The sequence below is a fragment of the Lacerta agilis genome, chromosome 4 (genome assembly GCF_009819535.1).
Source record: "Lacerta agilis isolate rLacAgi1 chromosome 4, rLacAgi1.pri, whole genome shotgun sequence".
Taxonomy (NCBI): Eukaryota; Metazoa; Chordata; class Lepidosauria; order Squamata; family Lacertidae; genus Lacerta; species Lacerta agilis.
This window is the reverse complement of record NC_046315.1, coordinates 72,248,092-72,262,731: the sequence shown is the minus strand read 5'-3', so window position 1 is coordinate 72,262,731 and position 14,640 is coordinate 72,248,092. Positions and strand designations below refer to the sequence as shown.

At 39.1% G+C, this 14,640-nt stretch overlaps 1 protein-coding gene across 1 annotated transcript in view; it reads left to right on the top strand.

The window, feature by feature from the left end:
• AFF3 (AF4/FMR2 family member 3) overlaps positions 1-14,640 on the top strand; it is a 217,499-nt gene that overhangs the window by 127,740 nt on the left and 75,119 nt on the right. Inside the window, exon 7 of the mRNA XM_033147586.1 lies at positions 9,216-9,267. Coding sequence (XP_033003477.1) covers positions 9,216-9,267 — 52 coding nt within the window. The remainder of the gene's footprint in view (positions 1-9,215; positions 9,268-14,640) is intronic.

The window sequence follows — 14,640 nt, the reverse complement described above, 5'->3', positions numbered from 1 at the left end:
TGTAGTATCTTGCCGACAGTCCATCTGGTCCTGGAGATTTTCCCAGTTTCATCCTTTTAATTGCTTCTTGTATTTCCATCGCCGTAATTTGAGTATTTAAAAAATCTGCTTTCTCTTTCGGAATTTTATCCAATTTATATTTTTCCAAATATAAATCTATTTTTCTTCCATTCTCTTTCTCCTGCTGGTATAAATTTTTATAATATCTCTGGAAGGCTTTTTTGATTTCCTTCGGATCTTCTATTATACTCTCTCCAATTTCCAATTTGTTAATGATATTTTGATTTTGCCTCTTCCTTAATTGCCAAGCCAGTAACTTTCCAATCTTGTTTGCTGATTCAAAATTTTTTTGTTTCATTTGCTTAATTTTCCATTCTATCTCTTGATTCACCAGCATGGAGAACTGAGTCTGTAATATTTTTAAATTTTGTTTTAATTGGTTGTCCATAGGTTTCAATATCAATTTCTTCTCACAAATCATTAATTGGTTCAAAATTTCTTGTTTCTTTTTTTCCTTTTTCTTTCTCTGTTGACTATTCTTTTGAATCAAAAATCCTCGCATCACGGCTTTGCTCGCGTCCCAAACCACGTCAAGCCCGGTTCCTTTTCTTAGATTCAGATTAAAGTAATCCATTATTTCCTGTTTTGCCTTATTCACAACTTCTGGATCGTCGAATAAACTTTCGTTCATTCTCCATCTGATGGGACTTTTCTCTTTATTCTTCAATTCCAGATCAATCGAATTGTGGTCTGACAATGTCCTTGGTGTTATCTCACATCTAGATACTCTCCCAATCAATTCTTTTGTTATCCATATATGATCAATTCTTCCAAAACTTTGATTTGGTTCTGAATAAAACGTGAAATCTTTTGTAGTTGGATGTTTCAACCTCCAGATGTCCACAAGTCCAAAATTTTCCGTCAAATCAAAAAAAGATTTTGGTAGTTTGCCTTCCTTTACTGTCTTCTTTGAAAACGATTTATCTAACGTCGGCATCACTACACCATTGAAATCGCCCATCATTATCAATTTCTGATCCATGAAATCAGACATTTGGTCTTCTAAATTCTTGAAAAAATCTGCTTTGTTATCATTAGGTGCATATACTCCGATTACCAATAGTTTCTCACCTTGCAGTGTGATTTGCACAATTAAAATCCTTCCTTCTTCGTCCTTTGAAATCAATTTTGGTTCAAGCTTCTCTTTTATATACATTACCACTCCTCTCTTTTTCGAGACGTCGGAGGAGACAAATTCTCTTCCAAGCTTTTTATTAATTAACACATGTCTATGTTTTTTTGCAATGTGAGTCTCTTGAAGACAAATTATATCCAAATTTCTTCTATTTAAAACATGTCCAATCCTGTTTCTCCTATTTTTATCGTTTAATCCATTCACATTCCACGAAATTAACTTTAAAGCCATGGTTTCTTTCTCTCCTGTTTCAAAGGTCTTTTAAAGTTTAGTATTATTATTATCGATATTCTCTTCTTCTTCTTCTTCCTCCTCCTCCTCGTCTCCTGTTGTCCCATCTTCTTCCTCCTCTTCTTCTGCTACTCCTCCGTGCGCCCCTAGCTCCTCTAGTTTCTCCTCCTCTTCTTTCTTCTTGATCTTCTTCTTCTTACCCTGTTCTATCTTGCTTTTACTTGGTGCTGGTCCAGCTGTTTCTGCTTTCCCCAGGTCTTCTTCATATCTTCTTGTGAATTTCTTCACTTCCAATTCGTCTGTCAGTTTAAATCTTTTATCTTTATAGTAAAAGGAGATCCCTTCCGGATATTCCCATCTGTGTTGGATTCCTTTCTTGTTGAGTAGAGCCACTAATGGTTTATAAGTGTCCCTCTTTCGCAACAGCCTAGTCGGGATCTCCTTAAACACGATGATTTGCTTTCCATCAATTACTAACTTGTTTGTATAGCTCAATCTCAGGATAGCATTTCTCATTTCCAAAGAGTTAAACATGACCAGACAATCTCCTGGGAACTTCTTAGCCTTGGCCTTTGCTGATCTGACTGTAATTCTAAAAGCATTAGTAATTGTATATGCTACCTCCTCCTCTTTCAGATCCATCCATTTGGCCAATTCTTGAATTAGTTTCTGTTTTATATCCTCGTTCACCTCTTCTTTTATACCGCGGAATTTCAGGTTCATCTGCTTCTGTCTCATCTCCATTAGGGCCAAATTATCCCAAATCTCTTCCTGTGATTTATTTGCCTTTGTCACTTCTTCTTTTACTTGTTCTGTTTCTTTTTTTACTGCTCTCACCTCTTTCTGAGTTTTCTTCAATGAATCTTCCATAGTTTTGGATTTTACTGACAGATCTTGTATTTTTGTTTTTAATTCTCCTACTGCACCTTCTATCTTCTTATCTAATGTTTCCTGAACATTTTCCAATTTTTTCTCCATCCGCTGTTCATTTTGTCGAAATTCCTCTTTAATTTTTTGCCATAATGCTTCTAAATCCTTGACCTCCTCTTGTCTAGAAGGTCGTCTATCTAATGGGGTCGTTGGATTCTTTTTTTCTCTTCCTGTCATTCTAAAAATAAAAATTACAATCTACCTGTAATAACGAGCCTTCACCACTAGAGGGAGAACAGTTAGATCTTATTTTATCCACTGCAGTAACCAAATTCCACCCGAGGGGGGAGCTCAGCTTACTGCAAAAAAATCAAGATCAGCAATACCAAGAGTCACCACGGAGTGTCAGCTGTTAGCCCAGTTTTAGTTACTTTCGCTTCTTTACAGAAGTGAAAGCTAAATTGTTGCTATTGGTTTTCTCACGCACCACCAGAAAAAGACAAAGAAGCAGAAGAAGAGTCTGAAACTGTATCCACTAAGTCACCAGTTATGCCTGCGCAAAGAGTCAAAAGATTTAAGTTTGAGAAGCTTGAGTTACTTTGAAACAAGGAAAGCCGCTAAAAAAGAAGAAAAAAAAAAAAAATTAAGTTCCTGCCCCGATGGGCTTTGTAATCCTCCCCCCGACCGGGGGTTCGATCTCCTTTAAATACTATAATCCTACCCCGATGGGCTTTGTAATCCTCCCCCCGACTGGGGGTTTCGATCTCCCTTTATGCCACCAATTAATCCAGCCCTGATGGGTTTTATAATCCTCCCCCCGACAGGGGAACGCGACTTTCCCACCACTAACGTCTCCGGACTAGGAAATAAAATGTCGAATTCTCAGGGGAACCCCCCACCGCGGTCCCTTCGCCGTCAGCTTGCTTAGATTGCTAAAATAATAACTCCGTGCCCTCTGGATGGGTTTTACCCCATCCACAGCACTTCTTTCCTGAGCTATTTGTCGGTTGGCTTTAGGTATTGGGCTGAGGTGCAGGCGATCTTCCACCCCCCAACCTCACAGCAGGGACTTCTCCAGGGGTCTCCCGAGGTTTCTCCACTACTCCAAAATCCAAATATTTCCAAATTAAATCCACAATGCCTTTCTCCCTACAAGAAAGGGTCTGTTAAACTCGATTACTCACTCGGTAGGTTTCCGACTTGCAAATCAGTCCTGTGACGCTCTGTCCTGCGCCATTTTCCTCACCGCTGTCGGGCGGACTCCCTTGTTGCGCCCTTCAGATATTCGAATTCATCCAATGTTCCAAATTACTTCTAATTTGCTGGGCTTATGCCCAATCCTTAAGTCCGAATCCGATCTTAATTTAGAGGAAATCCAGCGCTTTCATCAGGAGCCAGAGGCTGCGCAACGTAGGGATAGCGATGCTCCCTTGCGCCAGCAGCTCGATCCCGTCTTGCGGATTTACTACAAAACCCGCCGATCAGGAGAGCACGCTTTGGCGCTGCTGGGTGCCACCGACCACAGGGTACCCCCCCGTGGGTCTGGGGGTCGCAGAGCCTTTGCGAACCTCCCAAAAATTCCCTATGTCGCTCGGAATTCCCCGAGGGGCTATTCCGCGCTCCCTCCGATGGCCGCGCCGAACCGGAAGTCCTGCGAACCTCCCAAAAATTCTCTGAAATAACAGAGAGTTTCGATATAACAAAAGGCACCAGACAAGGTTGCCCGCTGTCACCTTTATTATTTATAATGGTCCTGGAGATCTTGGCTAAAAGATTGAGAAACTGCCCGGAAGTAAGAGGAATTAAAGTTGGTGCAAAAGAATTTAAGCTAAAAGCCTTTGCGGATGATTTGGTGGTAACGGTAGAGGAACCCCAGAGCAGTGTTCCGAAAATATTAGATGAGATGGAGAAATTTGGTCAACTTGCAGGATTTAAATTAAACAAAATTAAAACGAAGATGATGGTGATGAACATGGAGAAAGAAAGAGTAGAAGAACTAGAGCAAAAAACCGGTATAGCGGTATCAAAGAAGGTGAAGTATCTGGGAATCTGGTTAACATCTAAAAACATTAATTTATTTGAAGATAATTACAAACCAGTTTGGAAAGAGATTAAAAAAGACTTAGAAGTCTGGACTAGATTTAAATTATCCTTCAGTGGAAGAATTGCTGCAATCAAAATGAATGTTTTACCGAGGATGTTGTTCCTATTTCAAACGATTCCGATAATCAAAGGAACAGGACAATTCAAAGAATGGCAAAAAGATTTGTCAAGATTTATCTGGCAAGGGCAGAAGCCAAGAATAAAATTCAAACTATTGATAGATAAGAAGGAAAGAGGGGGCTTTGCCCTGCCGGACTTGAAGTTGTATTATAAAGCGTCCTGTTTGTGTTGGCTTAAAGAATGGATGACATTACAGAACACTGACCTATTAGATTTAGAAGGACATGATAATAGATTTGGATGGCACTCCTATCTCTGGTATGACAAAGTAAAAGTGCACAAAGGTTTTACGCACCATGTGATAAGGAGGGCCATTTTTGAAGTTTGGGATAGGAATAAGAGTCTTTTGGAGAGAAAAACCCCATGGTGGATCTCACCGATTGATGTATTAACATTAAAGAAAGTTAACATGGAAGGTAAAAGATCCACATATGGGGACTTGTTAATGAGAACGGAAAGAGGGTGGAAGTTAAAACCATATCACCAGATTGAAGATACTTTTACAGGATGGATACAATATCATCAGGTGAATAACTTGATGTTAGAAGATAAAAAAACCGGTTTTGAGGAGAAAAAATCTAGATTACAAACTGAGCTGTTAGAAGGTAAAGGCAAATTTTTGACAAAAATGTATGACTTGTTGTTAGAATGGTATACTAAAGATGAGTTGACGAAAGAAGTAATGATAAAATGGGCTATAGACTTTGGGCATAATATAGAATATGATGCATGGACAAAATTATGGAAAGAGACGATGAAATTTACTGCATGTGTATCTTTAAAGGAAAATCTTTACAAAATGATGTATAGATGGTATTTGACTCCAGTAAAATTGTCAAAAATGTATAGAATGCATGATAAGATGTGTTGGAAATGTAGACAGGAAGAAGGGAGTTTTTATCACATGTGGTGGACTTGTGGCAAGGTCAAGGCCTTTTGGGAATCCATTTATAATGAACTTAAAAAGATGTTCAAATATACTTTCCCAAAAAGACCTGAAGCCTTCTTATTGGGTTTGATGGGAGATGAAATACCCAAGAGAGACCAAAGATTGTTCATGTATGCAACAACCGCTGCAAGAATATTGCTTGCCCAAAAATGGAAATTACAGGAATTACCAACGATTGATGAGTGGCAGACGAAGATGGCGGAATATGCTGAACTTGCAAAACTGACTGGCAGGGTCAGAAACCAGGATGACTCGAGGTTTCAAAAAGGTTGGAGTAAATTTGTGGAGTACTTAAGATTGAATAGAGGAAGTTTGAAGACACTGGTAGGATTGGAATAAACCTTTGACATAGACTTATATGGAGGAATAAAAAACTGTGCGACAAGATTGGACTACAAAACCGACTGACGTGGGGGAGGGAAGTCAAACTCGGCAGAGTTATGGGATATAATTTGTATTAGATGTTGAATTAATTTGTTGTATATTTGAAAAATAATAATAAAAATTTACTTAAAAAAAAAAAAAATAAATGAGGAAGAAGCAGTGAAAAAAACCTATCCACTGCGTATTTTGAATTGCAAAAATTGTGTATAGCCAAAATTACCGTAAATCACACCCTTCTCAGTCTGGCTGCAAGGCACTGCCACTTCTTCGCAAACCTGCCTCCCTGTTTACCTATGCCATGAAAACTGAAATCCTAAACCTTTCTGCACCCACTGTAACATGGAAACTTCCCCCTCTGTCCACCAGCAGAGAAACTCTTGCCCTAATGATGGCTTTGTTTCTTAATGGCTGCACTCAGCCAGCATTGCCAGGCTGGTTTGACACCTTAGCATAGGCGAAGTCCAGGAATTTCTGTGTCGGCCACAGCTCAAACAAATCTTCATTAATTCCAACTTTTGCTAATTCTACCAAAATCTATAACAATATTAAATATGCATGGCCCTATCCTGTTCCCAACCTGAAAGCATCCCATCCATAAGCTATATTGTGTTAGCTTCGTGATCAGTTATGCAGCAGATAGCACTATTACAGAAGCTGTGTTTAAAGATGAAAAATGCTCTGTGCCAAAAGATGAGCTTTGAGAAGAATGGTCACCTACAGAGCAAGGAGAAATCTATCCAGAGGTGAAGATGTTAGAAGGCTTTTGGTGTAATATAGGGCAGCACTTTTCTAAGGGAAAGGTCAAGGATTAAAAGCGATGTGGCAAAATGTAGAGTGTGGTGCTTGTTAATTACCAGCCAGTGTTTGACACCGTTGGGAAGAACTAGCACTGAGGAAATAATGAAATGGTAAGGAGGGCGGGTTTCAGTAGCCATATACCGGTAAGCAGCGACAGCAGGAAGCACAAAAGAGAAAACTGGAGATTAAGATGAGCCAACTGCTCTGAATACAACTTAAGGGAAGCATAACTTGAATAATTTGCTATATGAATAACTGCTTTGAAATCAGAATGTTTGCATAGCGCTGACAATCATCTCCTGCGTCAGATTGTGAAACATACTAATAATAGAAAGAGAAAATTGCCATGAAGAGGAGAGGGTTGTTGGTGCACACAATAGTGTTCCCCCTGGCTGCTTACTGAATAATAGCACATTATTTTCTAACACACACACACACATCCTGCCACAATATGTGGAGACTGAAAATGTTTGCTTCTGTTTTCAACTAACCACAGTTGTCTTTATGTCCAAACTGGAAACTGTAGTTAGTTTAACAATAATTTAACTGAACAAGCTAGGATTATGAACCATTTTCTGAAGTTGGCTTGGCCAAGCTAACCATCATTAATATTAACCAGCTTGTCCCAGTTCAGACATGGTGGTTAATTTGAAGCAGGAAGTAAATGTTCTTGACTTGCTCCTTGTGGCCACACTGGAAGAAGGGTGAGGAGCACTCAAACCCAAGAGCCAGCCATGCTAGTTTTTTAGCACTAAACTATGGTTTAGCACTGCATCCAAATGAGGCCATTGCAAGCAACAGCTAGTTTTTGAAGATGATAAATTAGAAACTTGGAGAAGCCAATATAGTTCCCTAAAACTCCCATTATTCCCAGCCAGTGATCAGGGATGATGGGAGTTGTAGCCCAAGAACATATGGAAGGTACCACATTAGCTTCCCCTGATACTGAATATCAAAATTATTTTACAAATTTGGAGAGATTCCAGCAGGCCCCTCCTTACTTGAGCATTCTAAGAAGGCAGTAGTGTCTATGTTGTAGACATAGATACAGGGCTCTGATGAGTGCATCCCATTTAGATTATTCTTTTTTCCAGCAGTTAACGTATAATTGCCTCTCTCCTGAAATTACTTTTTTATCTGCAGTGCTTTCTGTACATTCTGCAATTATTAATGCAATAGGGCTCCTAGCAATAAGCATCCCTCCTTTAGGAAACAGATAGACAGATATTCTAAACAACAGAAGTTACATTATACACAAAGGCAACAAAGGTGTTGCTTTGCTATTTTATGCTAGTTGCCCCTTGTTGAAATTCATCAGAATATTTGATAAAAAATTTTTTACAAATGAAACAGAGATATGTGCATCTTTTCCTTCTCCACTCCAAGAAGTAGTTCTCAGCCTAAATTTGATAATTAATCCAAAACAATATGCAGACCAAAATACAGCCATCCTTTGAAATTACACTTCTCCAAATTTCCATATATGAGGACGGCATCTTCCCTAGATTAGTGATTTCTGACATATACATACGTTTCTGTGAACTATCCATAGAGGTAGTCATATTTGTTTGCTGTTGCAGCAAAAGCAAAGCAGATTCTCGTGTCACCAACAGATTTATTAGGTTGTAAGCCTTTGTTATGGTTTCCAGTCTGTGAAAGCTTATTCTATAACAAATTGGTTAGACTTCAAGGGAACACAGTATCCTTGGTTGTCTTTATGTGAAAACTTTACCCCCAGAAAGGATTATTCCAAGGACAGAATCTCCCTTCTTGACCAAACAGAGCACTGTGGGTGATTCAGGCTTTGTATCACATGTTGATTTAGGAGCAGATACTTCTACCGGTGGGGACCCAGGTGGCGCTGTGGGTTAAACCACAGAGTCTAGGGCTTGCTGATCAGAAGGTCAGCAGTTCGAATCCCTGCTATGGGGTGAGCTCCCGTTGCTCGGTCCCAGCTCCTGCCCACCTTGCAGTTCGAAAGCACATCAAAGTGCAAGTAGATAAATAGGGACCGCTCCAGCGGGAAGGTAAACGGCGTTTCCATGCGCTGCTCTGGTTCGCCAGAAGCGGCTTTGTCATGCTGGCCACATGACCTGGAAGCTGTCTGCGGACAAATGCCGGCTCCCTTGGCCTATAGAGCGAGATGAGTGCCGCAACCCCAGAGTCGGACACGACTGGACCTGATGGTCAGGGGTCCCTTTACCTTTACCTTTACCTTTACCTTTACTACTTCTACTGGTAAGTGGTATGTTAATTGTTAAAGGCACATAGGGCAGGAAAAAAATAGCTAGGCAGAGGTGCCTCCTAACTATTGCCACTTAATGTGGCATGAGACTTAGTCATGACCAACCTAAGTCCCATTAATTTCTGGATCAAACTCAAGGGATTCTAAAAGGCAAAGCTATCACTAATTGCATTAATAAATTTCAACTGTGTTTCCTATAGCCACATGTAGCCTTAAAAAATGTGTTTATATGCATTCTGAAAAGCTGTTAACATCATAATGTACTGACCTCTCCAATTATGGATGATTTATTAATATTAACTTCTTTTTCTTTTTCCAAGGAAAAGGTGATGTTGAATCAAAGAATCCAGAAAACAGTACATCACCTACATCGTAAGTCAGTTTTATATTTGTGGCCAGAAATAATGGGTGTAGTTTCATTTTCCTTGACAAAAGAATTGTATCCATTTGAGATCCTCTCTACTTTTTAAGGACTGCTGTAAAATATGCTTTCAGCGATGAATTTTTCACTAATTGTCTAGTGAGCTTTAATATCCCTTGATTTCTAAAGAGCTTACATAACAAATAGAATGTATACTTTTTGAGTAAGCAAGGTATAATTTCATAAAAAATTGAAAGGCTTCCTGTATGAAATCAGGAGCTTGGCTCACTAGCTAAAACATATCAAGTTGCATTTCGCCTTTGATACACTGATGCCTTTGAATTAAAGAAATCCATTTATACTTTCTTATCTGTGGTCTCCCTCGATTAGTTAATGGTTTTGAATTAGCAAAAGTAGTAAAATAGAAAAGAAAATGTATTTGTATCAGTAAATGTATCAGTATTCCCCATTCTAAGGTGAGAGCAGCGTTTTGTTTCAATATTAAAAAATACTCAACTGTTTCTACCACTATAAAACACCAAAGCAACAAATAGACAGACTGAGGTTTCAAGGTTGGGGGGAAATCAAAGAAAGTCTGGCTACATAAGTAAACTCAATTTAGGTCACATGGTCAAGAGTTAACTCTCAACCTTTTTACTTGTTTGAATGGGCAATTTTTCATGTAACAGTACAGACCTGTGAGTTTTAGAGTGCATCATGTAAGTTATTGATACCCTTTGGTTCAGAGAGTGTTGTATCATGTAAATATTGTAAGGTCCAACCATTTGAAGAAGGCACAATGAGGGTGATTGGGTGCAGAATGTTCTTAATAACAGTAATACATGTAAGTACCTCCTCAAAACAAATCCCCCCCCCAAAAAAAAACAATTTGACAGAGCCTAGTAGCAAAATCTTTGTTACAGAATATGAGGGGTGAGTAATTCTTCCCACACATTCTATGACTAGTTCAAGGCAGAAGACCATGCAGGCTCAAAATCCCACAAGCTGAAATCATGCCCAGATGTTTCTAATAAACAGCAGCTCTCTCTGATTCAGTTATATGGCAAGTTCTCATCTGAATCGCTGGACCTCCATTCATGGCAACATAGCCTATTACAGCATCAACCCTATGCCCCTGGTTGATATGGAGCATAACAGCTCCTACTGAATCGCAGAAGTTAAGAAAAAAGAGGAGGCCAAAAAGGAAAGAGAGATGGAGGAAGCTGGGTGGGCACCTCTTACTCCAGGGTGCACATTCACCCCCCCCCCTTTTTTTTTAATTCACAGCCCTTTTAGGAAAGGAACTGAGGTTAGTGAGCTAAAACACACTTAGAAAAAATGGTTTTAAATTTCACTATTAAGTCAAAATTTCAAGTAGCTTGTTATTGGTTTACTAATGTCAAATAGGAGCCAGTGGCATTTCCCAAAGTGAGTGATCTGTTCACAGTTCCTTCGCTCCCAACAATAACAACAAAAATATGAAGGATTCTTATCTCCAAAAAAGTCTATAAAGCATATGTATATAAAGTAATTGCTTAGTGACCTTATAAACTCAAAAGGAACAAGTTGATTTTGTTTCTGCAAATCTGAAACTCCATACACAAACTGAACATTCATAGGTACAATGGCAGTTAATTCATCCTTTCACTGGATTTATTGCTTCCATCGAACATTACTCTCACAGACAGGTTTATTACCCTCCTGAATCAGGCGGAGAGCCATTCATGAGTGGAACATTTACATTTAAGTCTTTCTGAAGGGAGGAAATCAACTCCCTCCTATCTGGATTACTCCATTACCAAAAACTAAAAAAAAGAAAACTAAATGCCATCGCTTCTGGCATCTATTTATCTCACAAAGTTCCAGGCAAGATAGTGTCTACTAGTTCTATAATGTACACTGAGACAATTGGCTCTTTTGGCCACAGTTTTTCCAGACTTCTATGCTGAAAAAACACATCCAGAGGCTCTTAGGGATGAAGCAGAAAAGGAAATCACTGCAGTTTGTGTGTTCATCTGTGATCAGGAAAGAAAATCAGTCAATAAATACCATTGTTCGCATTATTGTCTGCCTTGGCTCGAAGAAGAAGAAGAAGAAGAAGAAGAAGAAGAAGAAGAAGAAGAAGAAGAGTTTGGATTTGATATCCTGCTTTATCACTACCCAAAGGAGTCTCAAAGCGGCTAACATTCCCCTTTCTCTTCCTCCCCCACAACAAACACTCTGTGAGGTGAGTGGGGCTGAGAGACTTCAAAGAAGTGTGACTAGCCCAAGGTCACCCAGCAGCTGCATGTGGAGGAGTGGAGACGCGAACCCGGTTCACCAGATTACGAGTCTACCACTCTTAACCACTACACCACACTGGTAAATTCTGACAAAGTCAAAATGGGAACCACTGCCTTCTTACATCCCCAATAACACCAGTGGCAGACTTTGGGCTCTGAAATTTCAACGGCACCCTGTGCAATGGCAGAACTCAGCAGCACCCCTCTGCCCACCTCTCACACTCTTTTCTACAACATTCTTGTGGTGTCCCCTCCAGTACAGCCAAATCAGTTGCGCTACCCTAAAACCGGCTCTGGTAGCACTGTAACTTTATGCCAGGTTTTGCTGCATCACTTAAAGATGCTAAATAGATATAACTTTCCAGTCTTCCTAGTGTATGTAATGAAGTAGACTCTGTCCTATGAAAACTAATGCCTCAACAAGCCATTCCCTTTTTTTGAACTGCATCACCATCTGTTTTTTAAACTCAGGAGGGTGCCAGAAACAGCTTGGCACAGGTATGTTGCAGTTTCAAGGAGAGAGAGACACCACACAATTTGAAAACTGGAGATAAGGGAAACAGCTATTATTCTGAAGGTGCCACTCTTGCACTAGATACAAGATGTTATGGCTGTCTTCAGGCATTGCAAACAGATTACAGCAACAGACACAGGAATTGCTCTTGTTCTGCTTTCATATAATGACTGGAACAGGAATTAATGTATCTTCTGAGCCATAACGTTTGTGAGTAACAGATGTGGATGGATCAAATATATATCTCCGCAGGGTAGATGCATGGGTCCCTCCTTTGAGCATCACACAGGAAGTGAAGGTCACTAGCATGCCCCCTGTCAACTAAACACGTTTTTCTTTCTTTTTTACATATAAAATTAGCTCCATGGTTGTATGGAGAACATGAAAATGGATGTGTTTGATTTCTGCCTTGTTCACCTTAATTGTTGTGAGGAGCAGACCCTATTTTGTATGTATAATTAAAGAAAAAACCCCAATGGCATACAACAAAAGAAATATATTTTATGATTTTTTTCCCTAACCTATGGAGCTTCTTTTTCTTAGCATCTTTATACTGCATCAGTGATTCCTTGTAATATCTGCCTGTGGGAATTTCTCTCCCCTCCACACACACACCTAGACAGCCTACCAAAAATGTACCAGTTTTATAATGAATGCAGTTAGTGTTTCTTAGAGTGATGGAGGTCTTGAAAATTGTGCTGGAAAAAGTCTGATATTTATCCTTAAACCAAATGTCTGGCACAAAATGTAGTAGCTTCATTGTACTGTTTCCACCTGTTTACTTTGAGCATGACTTGAGGAAAGCTAACCACCTACTGTTAAATATTATTGTGCTCACTTCAATGGCTAGAATTTTAAAGTCAATGTCATGCATTTATTAATGCTCTTTTAGAAATCCACTCAAACATACACACATGCACAGCACATTAAACTACTTTTTACTTAGAAAATAAACACCTTTGGTAGCTTCCTCTACAGAGCATACACACATCCTTAGACAAGTATATTTCTTTAGATCTAAATAGTTAAATCTAACTATGTACAGTACATTGATGTTAGAGATACTGTACATTCAAATGATAAAAAATAAAAAATCACACAAAATAGGGCTGCCATACGTCCAGATTTTCATAACATTAATAATAATAATAATAATAATAATAATAATAATAATAATAATAATAATAATTTATACCCCACCCATCTGGCTGAGTTTCCCCAGCCACTTTGGTCATCTCCCAAAAGCAATACAGCACTTTTAGAAATATGGCAACCCTACACAAATACTATTTGAGATATTTATCAGGGTGAATCAAAATATACTGTTTCCCACATCCCTATCTAGTACATAATAGGTCCTAGGTGTCTTTTCTTGCAGACTTTTGCATGTGTTTGTGATATGACAAAAAAAAATCAATGGATGCTAAAAGTAGAAACTTTTTTTTTTTAAGTATTGGCAATTAACCCATTTGGAATATATTTTGCTTAGGTCAGCTCTGCAGTATAGTAGTTTATTACAGTAAATGGTTTGTTGATTTGTACTTGGATGATACAGACACAGGAAGGCAATGTGAAATACTATAAATTAAATATTTAGAATGAGACAGGAAGATAAGATGATGTAAGTGTTGTGCAGAATTTTTAGAAGGCTAGAGAAAGATAAGGCTGTATAGTTTACTGTCTTTGCTTCTTTCTTTTGATGACTGTTTCTTTTCCAGAGGATGCAATCTTAATCAAAACCTTACTTAAAATATGTAAAGAAACAATAACCTATCTCCGAGATGGGGGGGGGGAAGTCACAGGAAATAAATGGGTTTCTTTCTGAGGTTATAAATTGGTGCTGTGTATGTTGGAGTGCAAGGTGAAGGCAGAATCCATTTGGTTTTCTGGAGCCAGCTCTTTTATCTCTGAACTGATGTTAGGAACAGAGAAAATGTAAATTCTGTACTGAAATTTCAACAAAAGGCAGTGGATGTTTCAAAGGCAGAGGGTATTGAGGTTCTTTTAATTTTGACGCCTTTTCTGTACCTTATAAATTATTTGTAATGTGCTTTGATGCCCTTCTCTGTCTACTGAATGATCATCATCATAATGTTTAGTATTTCCAGAATGTTCCCACCCCCCATAGAACTCAAAAGTGTTCTGCATACCTTATATCAATGGCCCCTTTGAAGGATGTTGATACTCTTTGTTATCGTCGTTGCTACATCCAAGTTACACATGGAAAAAGCTAAAGCTGAGAGGTGGCAACTTGTCAGATAGGGCAATCCTAGTAGTTCTGGCAAGCTGGCAGCTAGTTCATGCCGGTGAAATGTTAACGCAGTTTAGTCGGGATCCTATTTGCTGTTTGCAGCAAAGTCAAGGGGAAAACAGTAGCAGTACAAAAACTAAAGAGCACATAGCAGCTCCCACTGTCACTCCTCTAGCAACCATGGCAAGATAGTTGGCTTCCACTGATCATGGAGTGGTGTGGTGGCAATGCACATACATAGCACAAGCCATGGAAGACACAAACCCATGTATAATGGGAACATACCTGCATGTCAAAACCCAGCCCTACGCATAACACAACCTGACAGATGCAAGGA